Source organism: Lasioglossum baleicum, chromosome 13 (genome assembly GCF_051020765.1).
Source record: "Lasioglossum baleicum chromosome 13, iyLasBale1, whole genome shotgun sequence".
Lineage (NCBI taxonomy): Eukaryota > Metazoa > Arthropoda > Insecta > Hymenoptera > Halictidae > Lasioglossum > Lasioglossum baleicum.
This window is the reverse complement of record NC_134941.1, coordinates 8,200,969-8,218,845: the sequence shown is the minus strand read 5'-3', so window position 1 is coordinate 8,218,845 and position 17,877 is coordinate 8,200,969. Positions and strand designations below refer to the sequence as shown.

Here is a 17,877-nt window from a genome sequence, read left to right as displayed (position 1 = left end):
TAAAATTCCCACAAGAATTTCTAATTCTCGGACTAAATGAAATTCGGATGTCGAGAATGTTTCTATTTTTAGAAACGAGATATCGATAACCTCGTGCGTTAATTGGTGCAACGTCGTCTATGCGCATAAACCAATATTAATTCGGACGTACAAAAAAAAGCCATTTAGGTATCGAAGGAGGATAAAATTGAATCGAAACGAATACGTCCACGTAACTTGCAAATGGAGACGCAGAGATGCAACGAGTCGCAATCGTTGATCGTAACATTTCAATTTAGATTAAAACAATACCAATTCGTTTTATTAACACGTTGACTATCACACCGGTGTCCATAAAATTCGCTTGTAATTAGAGCAACTCACTTAATAAGGATAGAGAAGCGAACAGAAAGGTAATTATTACAGCAATTATTTATGCAACCATCTGACACCTCGTGGATCTCAAACAATAACAATTGATCTGCAATTTCATATATTCGAAATTATATATTTGAGAATGCAGCAAATCTGCTATTAAATAAGAATTGTCTGCCGCGTCCGACCATGGCCAACCAATTCTACTTACAGCATATACTATAGCACGCGAACCCTATAGGCGCGTCAAATAAAAAAGTGTTATTCCTTCTTTTCGATGTATTTTTCCACGTAGAATCATCCCCTATCCAGCCACACCCTGTTAACGTGGCAATCGAAATGTTGAAAATATTTAAACGTGGCAATCGAAGCATTAAAAATATTTAAATATTCCGTTTGCTCTGCTCAATTTTCGTTTCAATAACTTTGACACACAGTATGTCCTCATCAAACGTTTTCGAACCAAAAAAAAAAAATAGCACAGCAAGCGATGGCAGTCTAAAACCGCGGCGACCGGTCTAAACAAGAAATATCAAGTTACTGGTGCGCGTTTCCTCCGCGTTGACCCCGCGGGTACAATCGTGCAAACAATATCGCGTTGAACGCGACGAATTATTCGTCGTTTCGGTAGCCGTGAACGAAATATGGGTCGAGCCGTGGTATCGGTGGGTCGTTCACGTTTTAATACGATTTTCGAGTCGGTCTTTATAGTGGTGGTAGTGGGAGAGGCGATGTCAGTGGTAGTAGTGGTTGTTGGCCCACTCGATTCGTGCAATCTGGTCCTCGCAGCTGTCACCGTCGTCGTCGTCGTCGTCGTCGTCGTCCTCGGGTCCGGCATTCCGCAGTGGAGACCGAAGGCAGGCTCTATCCGACAAGACAGACCTCCTCCAATTTTACGTTCCCCTTGACTCGAGCCATTCGCAATAAGGACACGAGGCCCTTTCTTTCGCCTCTCTTCCCTTCGCGTGGCCGCACAAAACAGTCGTCGGGGAGATTGCGAATCGCCGTTGCGGTAAAGAGAGCTTGAAACTTTTCCCAGAAGTTGTCGATGCTCCGAAGTAGAGAGAGAGAGAGAGAGAGAGAGAGAACCGCGATAGACTACGGGACCAGAATCCTTTTGTGCCTGGTATTTTTGCTCTCCCGTTGATGCAAAGAAGATGTAATTTATATCTCTGTGCGGCCACCGGCGGAATATTCTCCACCTCCACCCACCCCCTCTCCCCTCCCGTCTTTGTACTCCTTTTCCTCCTCTTATTTGTTAGTCCCCGAAACCCTTTCCACGATTTTTTCCCCGATGCTTCCGAAACCCGTTGACGAGAGCCTGTCGAATTACAGCTTCCTACTGCTCCTTGAACTTCGTGAATTACGTGCGGACTTTTTTTTCTCTCGATCGAGGGGGTAGACCACCTTTATTTTCCATTTATATGCTTTATATTCCATCCTCAAGGCAGTGAGAAGTGAAGTGGGCATAATAGATCCCCACCCCCTAGGAAAATAAATTTTTTTCTGCCCTTAATAATTTGCTCACAGTTGGCAGAAAAATATATGCAATTCAGGAGGTAGGATGGAGTAATCTCGTTTTTGTTTCATCTTAATATCCCAATTGACAACCGAGAAAAAAAATGATGAAGTTAAGGGTGTTATCGTATTATCCTTAAATGAGGGGGTTACTTTAAATTTCGGGGGATTATCTGTCAACCTAAAAGCATTGTTTTGCACACACGATACCAAAATGAAAAATAGTCGTGGAGATTGCTGGAAATCCTTTGTTTCCTCACTGTTGAAATGTTCTATTTCAGGGTTAACCGAATTGACGATTTATATAATATTCTATATATTTTGAATACCTTATGTTTAATATTTTAAGACTTCCTAATGCTTTCCCTAGCTACCTTCAAAATAGAAAACGCCTCGCAGTTAATAATGAATTTTAAAATAACATTCAGAGTCGGTATAGGATATCGATGTCGGATACAGGGGTTTAAAAGAGCCGAGCATATCGGAAGCAATGCTCGAAGAGTCGACAAACAGCTGAGCCCGAGGTGTCGGCTTCGCAACTCGCTACCAATTTGAAACAATTAAACGCGACAGAGTGTCTCAGTATTATCAGAGCCCGTTGCTGAGAGAATCATCAGACTGGCCGTCCAATCGTGAGAGACACCGGACTCTCTTTGAATCCCGGGGAAAGCTGGGGATCCGCGCGCGGAAACTGACGCTGCCGAGGACAACGGTGTGTCTCTGGTAGCTGCCGATAAACAGCTTACTTTCCAGCAGCCTCCTCGATAAAGCGTGAAGACAATAAATGCGCCAGGGCGCTGCAAGGTGGAGGTACAACAAAAGCGGCTGCGCGAAACTTTGCCCTCTCCTATTCGCCTAAAGTTCGAGCGGGGAATTAAAAGGGGGCTTCGATTCGGACAGATAAGACGGGGGCGGCTACCACAGCCAAACACACCGGCCCGGCCATTCATCCCGGATACGGTGACAGCTGTACCGCGCAGATTGCGCGGGTCAAGTGGACAACCGGAATTATATCGAGTGTTGTCTGTACTCGGGAACACCGCCCGGTTCATTTTATTTCGAAGCGTCGAAGCTGCCCGGGAACTTTCAGAGTCGTGGACAATGAGTCCGAGATGTCGAACACTCGAGATTGCTAATTTGAAAAGGCGGCGACGAGGTCTGCAGAAATAATTCGGATTTTTGGGAAAGTTCACTGGGAGACTGCTGATTGCATGCATTTATCACAAAAATGAATAGGTGAAAATATTAAGCCTTGGACGGCGAATCATTCTCATCACTTTATAATTAATGATGTTTAATAATTTATTTATCAACTTTTTAATTCATTTTTTATTAATTTAATAACTTATTTGATGCATTGAAAACAATACATAATAAAAGAATAAGGAAGCGTTTTTGAAGAAAAAAAATTAATTTTATACAAAATTTAATATTATTGAGGGTAGAATAATATTGAATTATTATGAAAATAATATTAATTTTATGTAATCACCAGGAACCGAGTAAGGCATTGACGATTTTTATATTCCTTCGTCCTCGAAGGATTAAAAGAATTGGAGAATGTTATTCATTTAACGAGAATTAATTTCTGGTCTCGACAATTGATTTGTGATAAAATTTTATTTATTCGATATATTGTTGCTGAAAATAATTATTGGCGGTCAATACATTTATGGATATAGCAGCTTCTTGCATTAAATATAATTACGGAATTGATTATATCATACGAAACTCGTTCCCCGTAGTTATTGTGTTATTTCATTAATTTCAATAATTAATCTCATAATTCTATAGAACTGGAATAAACAATTATGAGAGTTCTTAAACCATTATGCAAGTTGAATATATTCGGTGAAAGCATTAGAACATTTAATGAAAACATATTTTTAACTAGGAAGTAATTGGGAGCTGAAAATGTAAAGATTAAGTAGATAAGTCAGCGCATAGTCAGACACCAGACTCTACTCACTAGAATAAACACGAGGGCGATGCCATGATTATTTTTGCATTTATGTGTTCAAAGTTTATGTCAATAAGAGTAGATTGAAAACCAGGTATCTCCCAATTTGTTGAAAAATTTATTTATACATTTTTGTTAAAAAATAATAGAACTTCATTTATTTTTGAGGCATAAAGATATATCTTAGAACCATTGCACGTTGTAACTAATGTTCGGTATTGACATAAACATTAAACAATTTATGTGTTAATGCATACCAAAATGATTTTCAGTAGATCCTTTTACAGATTTCTTTTATTGAATTTTTGATTTTCTGTTGGACGGGGAACGTACATATTTTAATAATTTTCTGTGAGCATTTCGAGCAAAGTCCCAGTAATCGAATTATTTAAATGCGATGTAGCAAGTGTTCATTAGTGGGACGTAATGTGGGATGCATTGCGTGAGTTGTAAGGAAACTTTGCCATAGACTGCGCCTTAATTTTACTTGCTCCGGGAACACCAAACATGGATCCGTATCGCGCAGCAGTGACAGCTGTACGCAACAGACTCCAAGAAACTCGAAATTCGTATAAGTAGGATCGAGTTCTGGGAACTTGCTCTGGTAAAAGTGACACAGTTTTGTCCTAGGAATATCGCGTACTGCATTAAATTCTGCAAAGATAATTTCTCACGGAAACTCGTTGCATTTTACCCAACATAACGGACTTATTCTGCAAGTAAAAGAACAAACTTTACTAGTCTCCATTAGAAAAGTCCTAGAAAATGATTAAAAACCTAACGCATGTCTGACCATTCGTGACTTCTTCTACTTAAAATCAGTGCACAACGTTGTTTCTTCGCTACCACCAACAGTATCTGTTTATTAACAACTTTTACTCAATAAATATGTTGAACTATTATTATTGAGCACTAGAAAATTTTTATTAATTGCAGAAAAAAACAGATGTCTATCGGAGATTAATAAAATGCAATACGGCGCAGAAACGGGAATTAATAATCGGATAAAAAATGTATGGACTCGAAAAATAAATAATCAAGGAAAATAATCCGATTAAAAACATCAGAATTCATTTCTGTTCGATTTGCAATTAAATGCAATAAACGCCTCTCTAATTTTGATTCTCATTTAGTGGACTATGAATATGGAAATGCGAGTAAAAATAATAGTCCATCAGCAACGATTGATTGCAATAAATACAGTATTAAAACGATTAAATGAAGGATGACAAAGAGTATCGTCAACGTTTTAAACAATTTACATTTAATGCGTCGATCGTAATAAAATCGTGCGATTAATAAAAATAAAACAGTGTATAAATGCATCAATTAAATATGGAAATGAAATAATGATCGATGTTTTGTTAGCATCCACAAATAAGAACGATTAAAACAATGTGCAACCACGATTGTTTCTCAAGAAGCAATCACAATCATCCTATTATTAAATATATTCAAAATAAAGACAAAAACAATCGGAAACAAAATCTTTGAATTTAATTTAAGTCACAATTTTTCCAGAATTTCATTAAAAGAAAAAATGGAAAATTGAGAAAAATCGGAGGACCTCTGTGCAGAGACGAATAAAAACTTCCGGAGCGTTTGAAAGGGACAGAAATCAGAAATGAAGTTTGCTCCTTACAGAGTTTGATTTCGCGTTCCAATGGCCGCAAATAGGGATACAAAGGGATCCAATTTTCGAGGACATTATTTCCGCAGAAATGTTTCTCCGCGGGCTTCGAAAAACTACTTATCGAAACCGAATTCGGTGGCGAAACGCAATCTTCGTAGTTCCAATTTATTACCGTCTTCCCATAGCAGGGTTCAGTTTCTCGCAATAAAGTACGTTTCCGAAACGAAGTTAGTGCTACAATGAAAGCAATGGAGTCATCGGTGTTCGTGAAACGAGAGACGGATATCCAATCGGGATATCGAAGGTCAAGGAGCTATCACGGCACAAATTGGGTTACCGAGGACGGACCGTATCGAGAAAATCCTATTTCCAACTCGCTATTTTTCTCGGGCTCCGAACCCGGAGCTCCAACGTTTTTATATCGGATAACAGCAAGAGTTTTCCCTGTTATCCGACCCCGATCTTTGAATCTCCTCAACTTCGGCCAATTTGTAACTACCTTGCTTTTAAGGTTCCCCGGGAACTCGATGATTCAAGAAGATCCTCGCCCGGCAAAACACGCGTTATCTTGTCCCACCCTCTAATTCGCCACCGTACCCTGGCTTTCACGTTTTCTTGCACAGATCGCACTCAAACTGCAGATTCCCGATGAACCATTTAATCCTTTTACGTGCAGATAACTCCACACCAGAAAATCTATTAAATCCATTTTTTTTTTTTAATTATTCTGGATTTTTAAGCGGAACTAAAATTTCCAGGACTAGGAATTTATTGTTTTCTTTAACAATTTAATTTCAAAGCACTGATGTGCTTACTAAAAACATTTCTAGAAGAAAAATGTTTGTTTCTTGTATTTTGGATTTGATCCAAAGATGGTGGAATTTGTGTATTGTGACAGCCTTGAGTAACTGAAATTTAAAACATTTAACAATTGTTATACGAGATTATAATTTAAGAATGCTGGGAAAATATTGTTTAATGTTTTTAAATGATTAAAGAATGAAACTCTTCTTTGTTCTGCATAATGAGCTGCGGTCTATTTATCACAATGTTGTTGAAACTAGCACAAATTTTTAGTAGAATTGTGTACTTTGTAAGCACAGTCTAATTATTTGTTTCACTGACGGTGTTCGTAATTATGATATTTTATTAAGCGCTACGTGTATTCTTTTTGAAGCAAGAAGAAAATTTATTAAGGAAGAACTTTTATTGCTGAAACACAAGGGAATGAACTTCTGAAGCATAACTGCCTTTATAAACTCAACATCAAAGAAAGTAGTCAATAACAATTGGATAAGCAAAAAGAAAGAGGACGAAAAATATTGAAATATAACATAATGATATGAGCATTTTTCACAATCGATATTAGTAATTAATCTACGTAAGCAGTCTTCTTATTTTACGTGTATAAATACACGCGTGTAATATGCACCGTGATCATAAGTAATAAATTATGTATAATTAGTTGAACTTTCCCTACATAGCGTCGGTAGAGAACAGCTTAATTTTGAAAAAGTTTTCTAGACGAACCTCGCGAGCACATTGTTATAAATAATACACCGCGACCATGCAGCGCACAACGTATCAACGTATACCGACGTAAATTTATTTATGTACTTTCGAAATAACAACCGCACCTCGGGAAAATAGGTTAACGGCCCTTCAAACACATTGCGGCTTGCTATTATTAAAATTTTCGTTGTTCGTTGCTACAAATTAGAAATTTCCGAAACTTCCGACAAGTTGCTTGCTTGTTCATGTCAAACCTGTAATCGCTCCTCTGCGTTATTGTTACGGGGACGTTTTTGTTCAATACTTATTAAATTGTTTACAAAGCTTCACGAAATTGGCAAAGAGGCGCAAGATTTTATGGTTTTCTGAAATGATCTGTGAAAATAGTTAATGAAAATTTCTTCTTTATTAATCAAAACTAAGGTATCAAATAAATAAAATTTAATATGTCTGATTTGATATTATAAAATAAGAAGATGAATGCTAAAATGAATGCGAAAATAATATTTAATTTTCAAATTAAAGTATACATTTTGATAAGATCAAATTGCTTCGAATATTACGTGTAGAAAAGTGTTGAGGTACCTCCACAGTCATAGCTGTTATCAAACCTTAGAAACGTATTATGAAATTTAACTGTTAACAAGTTTCGCGAGCAAGCTAACAAGGCTTCACTGTGCTTAATAGTTTCGCATGTTCATCTCGAATTTTCAATCGAGCAACTCTCTGCTGTTTTGACCGCGCTTCCCTCGCTTTTCTGTTCTCTAAACATTTTATGAATCTACCAAACACGGGTGGTACAGTCTGTGAAAAATTAAAAGTTTCGTGTACACTCCAATTTAAAGTTACGACGCATTATTACATACCATTTTCAAAAATTTTTCGAAACAGAAATCTTGCTACAGTTCCAATCATAATAGCTGTCCGGTCTTCCTCTGTGACTTACATGTTATACACTGACATCTATTATGACCAGATTGTGAATCTTGATGTAAAATGAAAATTTTCTCCATCAATTAAAAGAAACAAGAACCGAATAAAATGTTTTTCTCTCTTCGATAATTTTAATAAGCTACAAACGGCACAGTAGAACGTCGATTATGCGTGTACCATAATTTAAACTACGTATCTAACAATATTGTCGCGATGCAAATAGTTTTGTGACATCTAAAAAATTTTCTAAATCTCCCATACCAGGTAGCATTTTCTTAAATTTATTTTTTAAATTTATTTCTCTTAATTAATCGTTACCATATGAAAATACATTAATTTTTTGACACAATTGAAAAAAAACCACCCCTATATTTTTCACAAGGATCTAAAATCGTTTCGTAGGCGTTCTACTGACCACGGAGCTCAGCTGATAAGCTTTGGCACAATTTCTACGAGGCTGATCAGTCCCGTGACCGACTAGAACCGTTAAAAATCAGATGCCTGACGCGCCAATCTCTAAAACGTAGGCGAGAGCTGATCCGAGCTTTCGTTTATGTGATTTCGCGGCGAGAGACCCACCTGCCAGACGGCCGTAACGCTGAAACATTCGCTCCACATCGGTCTTGCTGCACTGAAACGTGTTTAGATTCCCGACGAAAACCCGGGAATTCACCGCCTGTGGGTCCTGCGAATTGGTCTGGTTGCCCACTTTGCTCATCTTCATCGCCTGGAACAGAGGAATGTAACGGATACGGTTTATCGTCCGACGTGATTTGTGTGATGATACGCCCGGGAAAGTGATACAGTCATTTTATCGGTTTCACTTTAATGGGGCCTGGGCGCAACCCGTTGCCCCTGACACAGAGACGGACGTTTATGACACTCATTTTCGGATTCGGACCGCCTACACGCCGATTTTATTGGCGATCTTGTCGACGGTACGTCCGGTCCGATTTTATACGCAATGCAGGACACCGAAATTGCATTGTAAGAATCGAATATCCGACATTCCTAGCGATTCACCTAATTATGCATGCGCAGAATAATTTTGCTAAAAGTGGACCAGTTCAATTTCTCTGTAAAGCCAGGATTTAGTAGCTGATGCGGGAGTTTTGGTAAAAGCTTTCTGTATATAAAGATCTTATAATATATAAATAAAATAGTAAATAAATGAAATAAGATAATAAGTGTAGCAAAATTTAAAGCAGAGGAAAAATATCAGATATGTAGATACTTGAAAATTAATATAAATTTCACTGCAGGAACAGCTTTTTTGCTACTTCGAACATTGTTATTTTATAGCAGAGTGCGAATCTGTACATAATACTGAAATGAAAATTGTATTGAAGTCCAGTTTTCGAATTCTAGTATTTGTTAATGAAAAATTGATAGAGATTTTATTTTTGAAATGGCTATCCCCAGATCTGCAATTTTACAGAACAATGTCGAAGACTCCTCATGTTTCATATATTTATGGCATAATGCGAGTTCCTGGTTGACACTGGAGTACATTCCACATCCAAAGTGGATTTTATTGTATCGGTAAAATAAAAACTCTGAAAAGGGTTAATAAAAACTTTATTTTACCGAAGCAATAAATCCCACATACGGTCTTCAACACGGTTTGTATTTTCCCGTGCACTACAAATTCGCATTACGCTATAAACATGTAAAATGATATATATATAAAAGGTTCATAAAAGTTTCTATGTAAATCATGAAGTTTTATTGCATCCCTGTTACTATTTATTTACAACAATGCGCATTTGTAGCCTAGTGGGAATAAAGATGCTTTATTTGTATTTAACGAGCACGCTAAAATTTATTGCTTTTTGAACAATTTTGTGATCGTTCCATTACGTTCTTTGCATGCGAAATGCAGACTGTAATACGATACGACTTCTTTCTCTGAAGGAAATTTGAAAATTTCACCGGGCATAGTGTCACTGCAGTGTCCGACTACTGTCGACTGTTTCTACTTGTCGTACATAAATAAACCTTATGCTATTTGCGGACTGGAAATTCAACAAATTTTATATACAATTGTATATTATCGCGAACGTGTTAAAGAAAAGGGAAACTGGCTGTAGTTTTCTTTGATTCGGTTAAGTGGACTGCGCAGCGAGTTACTTTTCATCAGTTTTATTACACATGTAACGACTAAGAATGTTTAATTACACAATAGGCTGAATAAAATGCGAACGCCATTGTGGACACTCGAAACAATAGGGGCGCGGGCAAAGCTGCACGGAAAATTGTTTTATTCTACACACAATTAACGTTCTCCCTATCAGAGGGCGGGTTCAATTGTTTAATTTCATTTCTTTTGCGTCCCCGTGCATATTTCATTCGGCGGGAAAGACAAAAAGAGGGCAGCGTTTAATAAAAACGTCGCGTGACCTGAATTTCCTCTTGGTGTTGCATGCGTCGCTGCATTATAGCATTTTCTATGCTAGAAAAAAGAAAACCGACACGTTGTTCTCTTTCTGCGGAGATGATATTCCCAGTAATGAATGGAAGTCACTATTAATCAGTGTCGAGCCGAAACTAACCTACTTCTTTGCAAATTGAATTTACGTTCATGGCTCAACCTGCATTTACAACACTTCAATTACGATTCAGAGTATACAGGGTGTCCCAAAATTCGTGAAAATCCCGAAAGGGGGTGGTTCCTGAGACCATTTCAAGCGACACTTTCCTTTGCAAAAATTGTTTAGGAGTTATTAAGGAAAAACACGGACCAATCAGAACGCGATCTAGACGCGAGTTGCCACAGTCGCCGACGCGCCAACTGTCTATTGGCCGACTGTGGCAACTCGCGTCTAGATCGCGTTCTGATTGGTCCGTGTTTTTCCTTAATAACTCCTAAACAAAGCCGCAGATAACATTTTTGCAAAGGAAAATGTCGCTTGAAATGGTCTCATGAACCACCCCCTTTCGGGATTTTCACGAATTTTGGGACACCCTGTAGTTCAGGCCCGGGTAAGTTCTTCCCCGCTAGCGATTCACGACCCCCACCACCAGTGTACCGATTCCCCCACTATTTCATATTGCCCCTAACGTGCTCTTCATCGCGTGGCTCCTAGGATACAGCCTCCTATACACTCCCACTCTCTCCACCCTCCTCTCACACTCCACAGGAGTCGGATGGGGAGCCTGTGGTTCGCGACTATAATCATCTATAAACCTTTATACTCGTTTTTATATTCTAGAAAATTCTTAAAAAACTCGGTTTCTTCAAACATTGTAAAAATATCGTCTAATTTTAAAGGGTAAACTTTACTTTACCGGACTCAAAATTTGTGCCTTTCTCCTGCGAATTATGACGTATTTGGTATGTAATCCAGTAGATTTGTAGCCGGCGCGGATGCTGATTGAAGTTTCGATCCTGTAGGATCAATGGTTCAGGAGTTATGCTTGCTTAAAGTTGAGCAATCTGCAGTGTTTTTGACAGGTAAGGGCGCCGCCATATTGGTTTGTAGTGACGGTAACGCGCTGTTTACCGAGTTGGTTGGTGATTAGGTCGGGGGTGGGGGGCAAGGACCGGTGGTTCTGCTCGGCAAGCGGCTCGCGGTCGTCACTACAAACCAATATGGCGGCAACCTTACCTATCGAAAACACTGCACATTGCTCAACTTTAAACAAGCATAACTCCTGAACCAATGATCCTACAGGATCGAAACTTCGATCTGCATCCGCGCCGGGTACATATCTACTGGATTACATACCAAATACATCATAATTCGTAGGAGAAAGGTACAAATATTGAGTCCGGTAAAGTAAAGAGCAGCCCTCAATTTACACAAACCATTGACTCCTATCCTACAAAAGAACAATATTAACAATTGACAAAACTCACGCAACTCAACAAAAAAAAATATAATAAAAATACAATATTACAAATAGGTCAGGACCACCTTACTATTTGGAAATAAAATGTGAAAAACCGACACTTTTCACCGAATAAAACAAACAGTTGAAACAATTACCAGAGGATAGAAGCTCTCGTTAGGTTTAATTCGTCCAAGGTCGTACCCAAGGCAAGGGTAGTCACGTAAACAACGACTAGCAGGCGCAATCTAATTATTAACTATCTCTGGGCGCAAGGGCTGCCGGGAAATTAGTGCGTCATTAAAATAAGGATTAAGGAGAACGAGCAATTAGAAGGCCCGGATAATTGACCAACGATACGATCGGCCCGATCAGACCGGGATGGAAAAAAAGATTCTCTTGGGGGGTAGGCTCGCGACGGGTTTTCAATTAACCGGCACATCATCCAATTAACGCACGATCGCCCGTAAGATTAAACGATTCTATGGAAATCGCAGCAGTCACATCGCGTGGCGCGGCGCGGCCTGTCGAATCCGTGCTCTCGATTACCATCGGCATGGCTAACGACCTCATTAGTTTTGTGGCATATTATGATCGTGGAAAATGAAACAGCGCGACGAAACCGTTGCCAGTCAGAATGAAATCGCGACGCGTTAATTACTTACTCGTTCTCGTTCCTCCGCGAATACGACGCCTGGCCCGCCTGTCTATTGACGATTTAAAGAATCGACCATGAATCTCATTAAGTCAAACCGGGCTCCGCGAAAACCCAGAAACACGGTTCCGTCGGTCCCTGACGAACCCGCTTGTGTCCATGGAAATGTATTATTTTAATTCTGGATAACTATAGTCTCGCAAAAATTGCAATCGGAATTTTTCAGTCAGTGCATTCAATCTCAAGTAAAATTGCCTCCTGTTCCTTTATAAGCTGAAAAGTATTTGTCGAATAAAAAAATCTAAATATATTCGTGCTTTTATTGAATTAATGGGACACACTTCGTGATTTTCTCGTTCAAGGTCATGTAAACATATCGCATATCGTTGAATTTGCTTTTTTATGAGTTATGCAGTCCTATTAAAAAAAAAACACACTTCGATGATCTTGGAATTTTGAAACGTGACCTTGAGAAAATTTTTTAATAAAACCCAGAGGACAGAACGAACTTTTTTAATCATTTTGTTGAGTCGCATTCCGTATTATAGAGAATCAGAAGGAAGATATCAATGTTTATAATAATTAGTGTTATAGTTATTATTATTATTACAATTTGTACGATATACCAACTGGTTCACAAAGGACGCTGAGATAAATTTGAACGATTCGTCAACAAAATCTCCTGCAGTGGCGGAGTAATCGAAACGGCGTGTTTTTTCATCCGGATTAATATGCAGATGCATCAGTAGGAAAGCATCGAGCAATACCAAGCGTAGTATTAGAGTGCATCGCGTGTGATAAATATCGACACTTATATGAGGCAGGGGTAAATATTGGGCCGAACGTCAAAATTAACTATCGACGCCGAGGGCAGCTTTAATCGACAAGGGATTGGCCGCGTCGCGCTTCGACTTTTACGAAAGGCGAGAAAACAGAAGCTATTTTCGACCCGTGTTCTACGACCCGAGAGATTCCCCCTTTCAATCTTTCATAGAAGACACGTCGCTATTAACAACCACTAATTCAGTTCGGGTGTATTGAACTTTAATTAGATAAGCAAGTGTTCGATGCTTAAAATTTTACGGTAATTACAGATAATTCGGAAACGTGCAACAGCAATTTAACATTGGGAATATGATTAATAGATTGAGGATTTTGTGCATTCGTGTCAGACATTACCAGATGAAATATGAAATAACAAAAACAGTTAATGAGGTTAGTTAAAGTTAAGTAAGCTAAAATTATTAAAACATCTATGTAGCTTCTGTATTTTACAACGAATGCAGATTCTTTGTATTTTGCATAAAAGACCACAGTTCGAACTTTATTTAAGATATTATTAAGCTGTATATTTAAAATAATATTTGAAGTTTTTCTATAATTTTTTTAAATAGTAAATCGTCTTTAACACTTACATGCACTTAACTAGGTCAGAAAATGTTATGCAATTATGACGATGATAAAAAAGAATTGATTTTGCCGAAACGTGATTGAATACCAAATGTCCGATTTTTAGTGTGTAAACCAGGACTGATTATAAAACTTAAAACTTTTATTGTTCATTTTTGTCGGACAATAAGACGTTTCTGTGTGATACAGGGGGAGGGAAAATGAAGAGACATTTTTTCTCGAGAATCCTACAAATTGAAACGTCCCTAGAAATATTGGAAAATCTTTTTATGGCAGAATATGCTATAGATTTGAAGATTGAAGCTTCCCCTTTACAACGACACCCTAAAACTTGATGTACGATTTTTTTTGGTCGGTTTATTGAACTTCGAATGAAAGGTGTGTCCACTTCAGAATAATATAAGGCACAGAATGTTCAAAATATGGTTGAATAATAAATGTATCCAATAAATGTCAAATAAGAAATCTGAAATCCGCCATTTTTATCGTGTTATTTTTATATGAAAAGATCACTCAAGAGCCAGGAAATCTAAAAAATTTATTTTGGCGAATCCAAGAAACTATTGTTAAAATTTGATGACTTCGCTGTAATTTAAAAACGTGGAAGAGTGCTGTGTCAGATATGCTATAGCATTGTATCTACAATAACATTATAATAATATATAATATTTCTGAACGCGATAACAATATTCAAATAGTTCCTACACCTCTAGAAATGATATATAATACAACTGCGCACGTAACCACCCCTTAATATTGGCTTGATTGATGTCGGAGTAATTACTGGCGTGGACATTCAGTCAAGGGAAATTGGAGGTGCGACTAATTAGTGTCGTAGTTGGTGGTCTCTCTCTAATTAGCATAAATAATAAGAATTTTCATAGACGTTTGTCACCGACGAAACATTTGTTTATGTCATCGTTGTTGCATTATTTCTTCCAATGGTTTGCGTAATGTGTCTCTAAGAATAGCTTTAATGAACGTCCAATTATTTCGCAAATGACCACGGTGCACATTAGAATGATGAATGAAATTCTCAATTCTCTTACCTATAACATTTTATTTTAGAAACTCGGACACGAATGTTGATAATATTTCGTTGCATGTTCTCGAAATATAAAATGCCTGCGTCAATGAGTTCGAAATTTGGTCACTGTTGCGTACATTGAACGGTAGTTTAATTTTAAGAGGGAAAGTTGTGTTGGAGCCAAGATCTATTCATCAACGACTGTCAAATTATAATGAGAAACAAACAAACGGAATATGTGTCGCTATAATTAACTTTTTGGATGGACTATTTCTGAACAATTCCATATTTTATTATTCGAAATGTATTGAGAAATTTTTGGGCAAGATTTTATTGTAAGAAGTATGAAAGTTGAGTTAAAATGTTATTCATTAATTCTAAAAAACAATTGTTGATATACTGGCAAATTTTATTATTCAAAAAAATTCATTTCTCTTAGAAAAAATGCTCAATACTCTCGATCTTACCTCACACAAACACCAAAAGCAATCGACGATATACTGGCAATTTTTACTATTTTAAATACCAATTTATTGTTTTCTGTTTTACGAAATAACCAACCTTAAATAAATAAAATAATTTATTGTATTTCTCTCTCTCTCGTGTTACCTATTTTCCAAAATCGAAGTAACTCTAAGCAATGTTGATGACTCTTCAATTAAGACCACTTGGAACGTAAAAATATAGATTGTTTTTGCGATTTCAAAATGTATTGTTCCACCCGCTTTCTAAAATCGAAATTTTTCAGACTGATTAGACCGGAACTGGTTGGTCAGTTCAAGAAGAACGCGTTTCCAGCAGGCAGCGTAGGTTTCCGCGTTAATTTAATGCCACGCTTAACGCGAATGATATTTTTCGCGCAAACATTCCCGACTCGTGAAAATCGGCGAGCATACACACGCACATACCGTGGAAAAAAATGTATAACGGTCAAAAGCAGAAAACACAGGTAGTCCGGGCGATGCTCATCGACAATTTTATGCATTTTGGTTTCCAATTTCACATGAGAACGCTTGTATGTACGTATCCGCGAGTTACACAGCTCGGATTCGGGAAATTCCGAAGCAACATTTTCCGAGCCGGTTCCCGGAGCACGTGGCCAGACCACCTCCCCTCCGGTTTTATTTTCAGTTCTCTTCCTTCATTCGCTATTGTACACGTTCGCTAAATTTCCATTAAATTTCGGGCTGGACGCGCGAATTTTCCCCGACCCCCAGAGCATTCGCTAAAAATTGCACGGCGCATTGTTTCCCGGCTCGTTGCATTAATATTTTCATAACCGGCGAATAGATGTGCCGGAATTAATGAATTAACTGCACGGCACCGATGTAAATCGGCGAGGACCGGTTCTGTAATATTCAGTTTGTTGACTCGTGTACTCGATCGAGTGGTTTTTTACGCTAACCTGCACGATACGCGTCATCGAGTATGCTCGAACCTAATTAGTCGAGCGTGCACGCACTTGCGTGTACATTCACACTTTTCCAATTGATTCGTTGACACCGCAAACACCGAGTCAACGGTCTGTAATTTTTTGAGAAAATTATTATCGCTCTTCACGGACAAACCGCAGTTTCATTCGCGGAAGAGAAACTTGATAAATCGAAAATAATACAATGTTACATCTTTTGCCAGAAATGCATGAAATATGCAATTGAACAGTGAGTGATTATTTTTCTATCATTTGTTCGTTTTATTTATTTTTAATTATATAATTTCGAAATACAGATTTAAAGCTATTTATTTAATCAAATGCATACTCACTCTCTCTCTATAAGAAGACTGCAAATTTTATGCAATTTATGACGAAACTGAACAGATTAAAATAATTTAAAAACATCAATATATTATTTTTACTTTATTCAGATTAATAAAGAAAGTTACATTTCTCTTTGGCAGTCTACATCCCTTCCAATCCCTATAGAAAATTTTAATTTTGCATGAACATCACCAATTTATATATTATACCTACTAAAAAATATGTAAAATCTAAAAAAGTCAATATTACTTATTTATTTGCTTGGCAAGAAAATAATTTCGATATTTTAAGGTGAAATAAAACTAAAAAATATTTTCTTATTTATTCTTTTTGGCAAAAGATTATCGAACAGAAGAGAGAATGTCTTATTCTTTCAAATTCATTGCTTGGTTAAAAAAATTGGGCTCTATTTTACCTCAAAATACCGAAAAAATTACTTTTTTGCCAACCCTGTAGACATTTGGCTCCCATTGCTGGCATTTGATATGAATTTTGCAAAAACAGCGGCGCATTGACAAAGTGTAGTGCGTGCAACGTCATAATATCGAAATTCTTGTCAACCCGACATTTCAATCAGAGGAAAATGTAGATCCAGCAAAATCCGGTAACAATAGAATGACAGGGTCGGTACAGACATTCCGGTGTAGTGTTAAAATACATTTCAGCGGGCATTATCGTTTCGTTGCGCGGCGAATACTAATTTAAGGAGGAAGCTGTTCGTGGTGCAATTTTAGCGAAAACATCTCGAACGCGAGAGAGCACACGGTTCACGTGTGTCTTTGGACAGGTTACAACATAAATAACGACGACAGCGGAGAACGAGATTCTAGTCCACCAGACGAAAGTGTAATTAGAAATCTGTACGTCGTCGATTCTCGCAGCGGCAAGAATCCGATTCCGGAACTTTGATGGAATTTCCCAAACGATGGCTCGCTACAAACACGTTTCAGTGTGCCGACAGCGAGAAACAATTCCCTCGATACCAAATTACCGGGAACTTTAAATTAAAATTTACAATTTCGATCGGGAATTATTCCCGGTGATCTATTTCGCTGTGAACACGCGTTTTTACGATCGTTTAGTCGATGCTCTACCGTAAAGGTGAAATGCCTGTATTATTAATAAAACATCGAGAATTTTAAAAATGTTTTTTACTACCGAATAATGTTCTAAAGGCTTGAACGTTTTTATTCGGCAATAAAATACATACCGGCTACTGCAAGATACTTTTAATTTTTTTACTATGTGATATTACTTGCTATTTTAATGTAACTGTGTTTCTATT

The 17,877-nt window shown here is 37.7% G+C and overlaps 1 protein-coding gene across 1 annotated transcript in view; it reads right to left on the bottom strand.

The window, feature by feature from the left end:
* LOC143214746 (uncharacterized) overlaps positions 1 to 17,877 on the bottom strand; it is a 446,535-nt gene that overhangs the window by 176,258 nt on the left and 252,400 nt on the right. Inside the window, exon 4 of the mRNA XM_076436114.1 lies at positions 8,490 to 8,637. Coding sequence (XP_076292229.1) covers positions 8,490 to 8,637 — 148 coding nt within the window. The remainder of the gene's footprint in view (positions 1 to 8,489; positions 8,638 to 17,877) is intronic.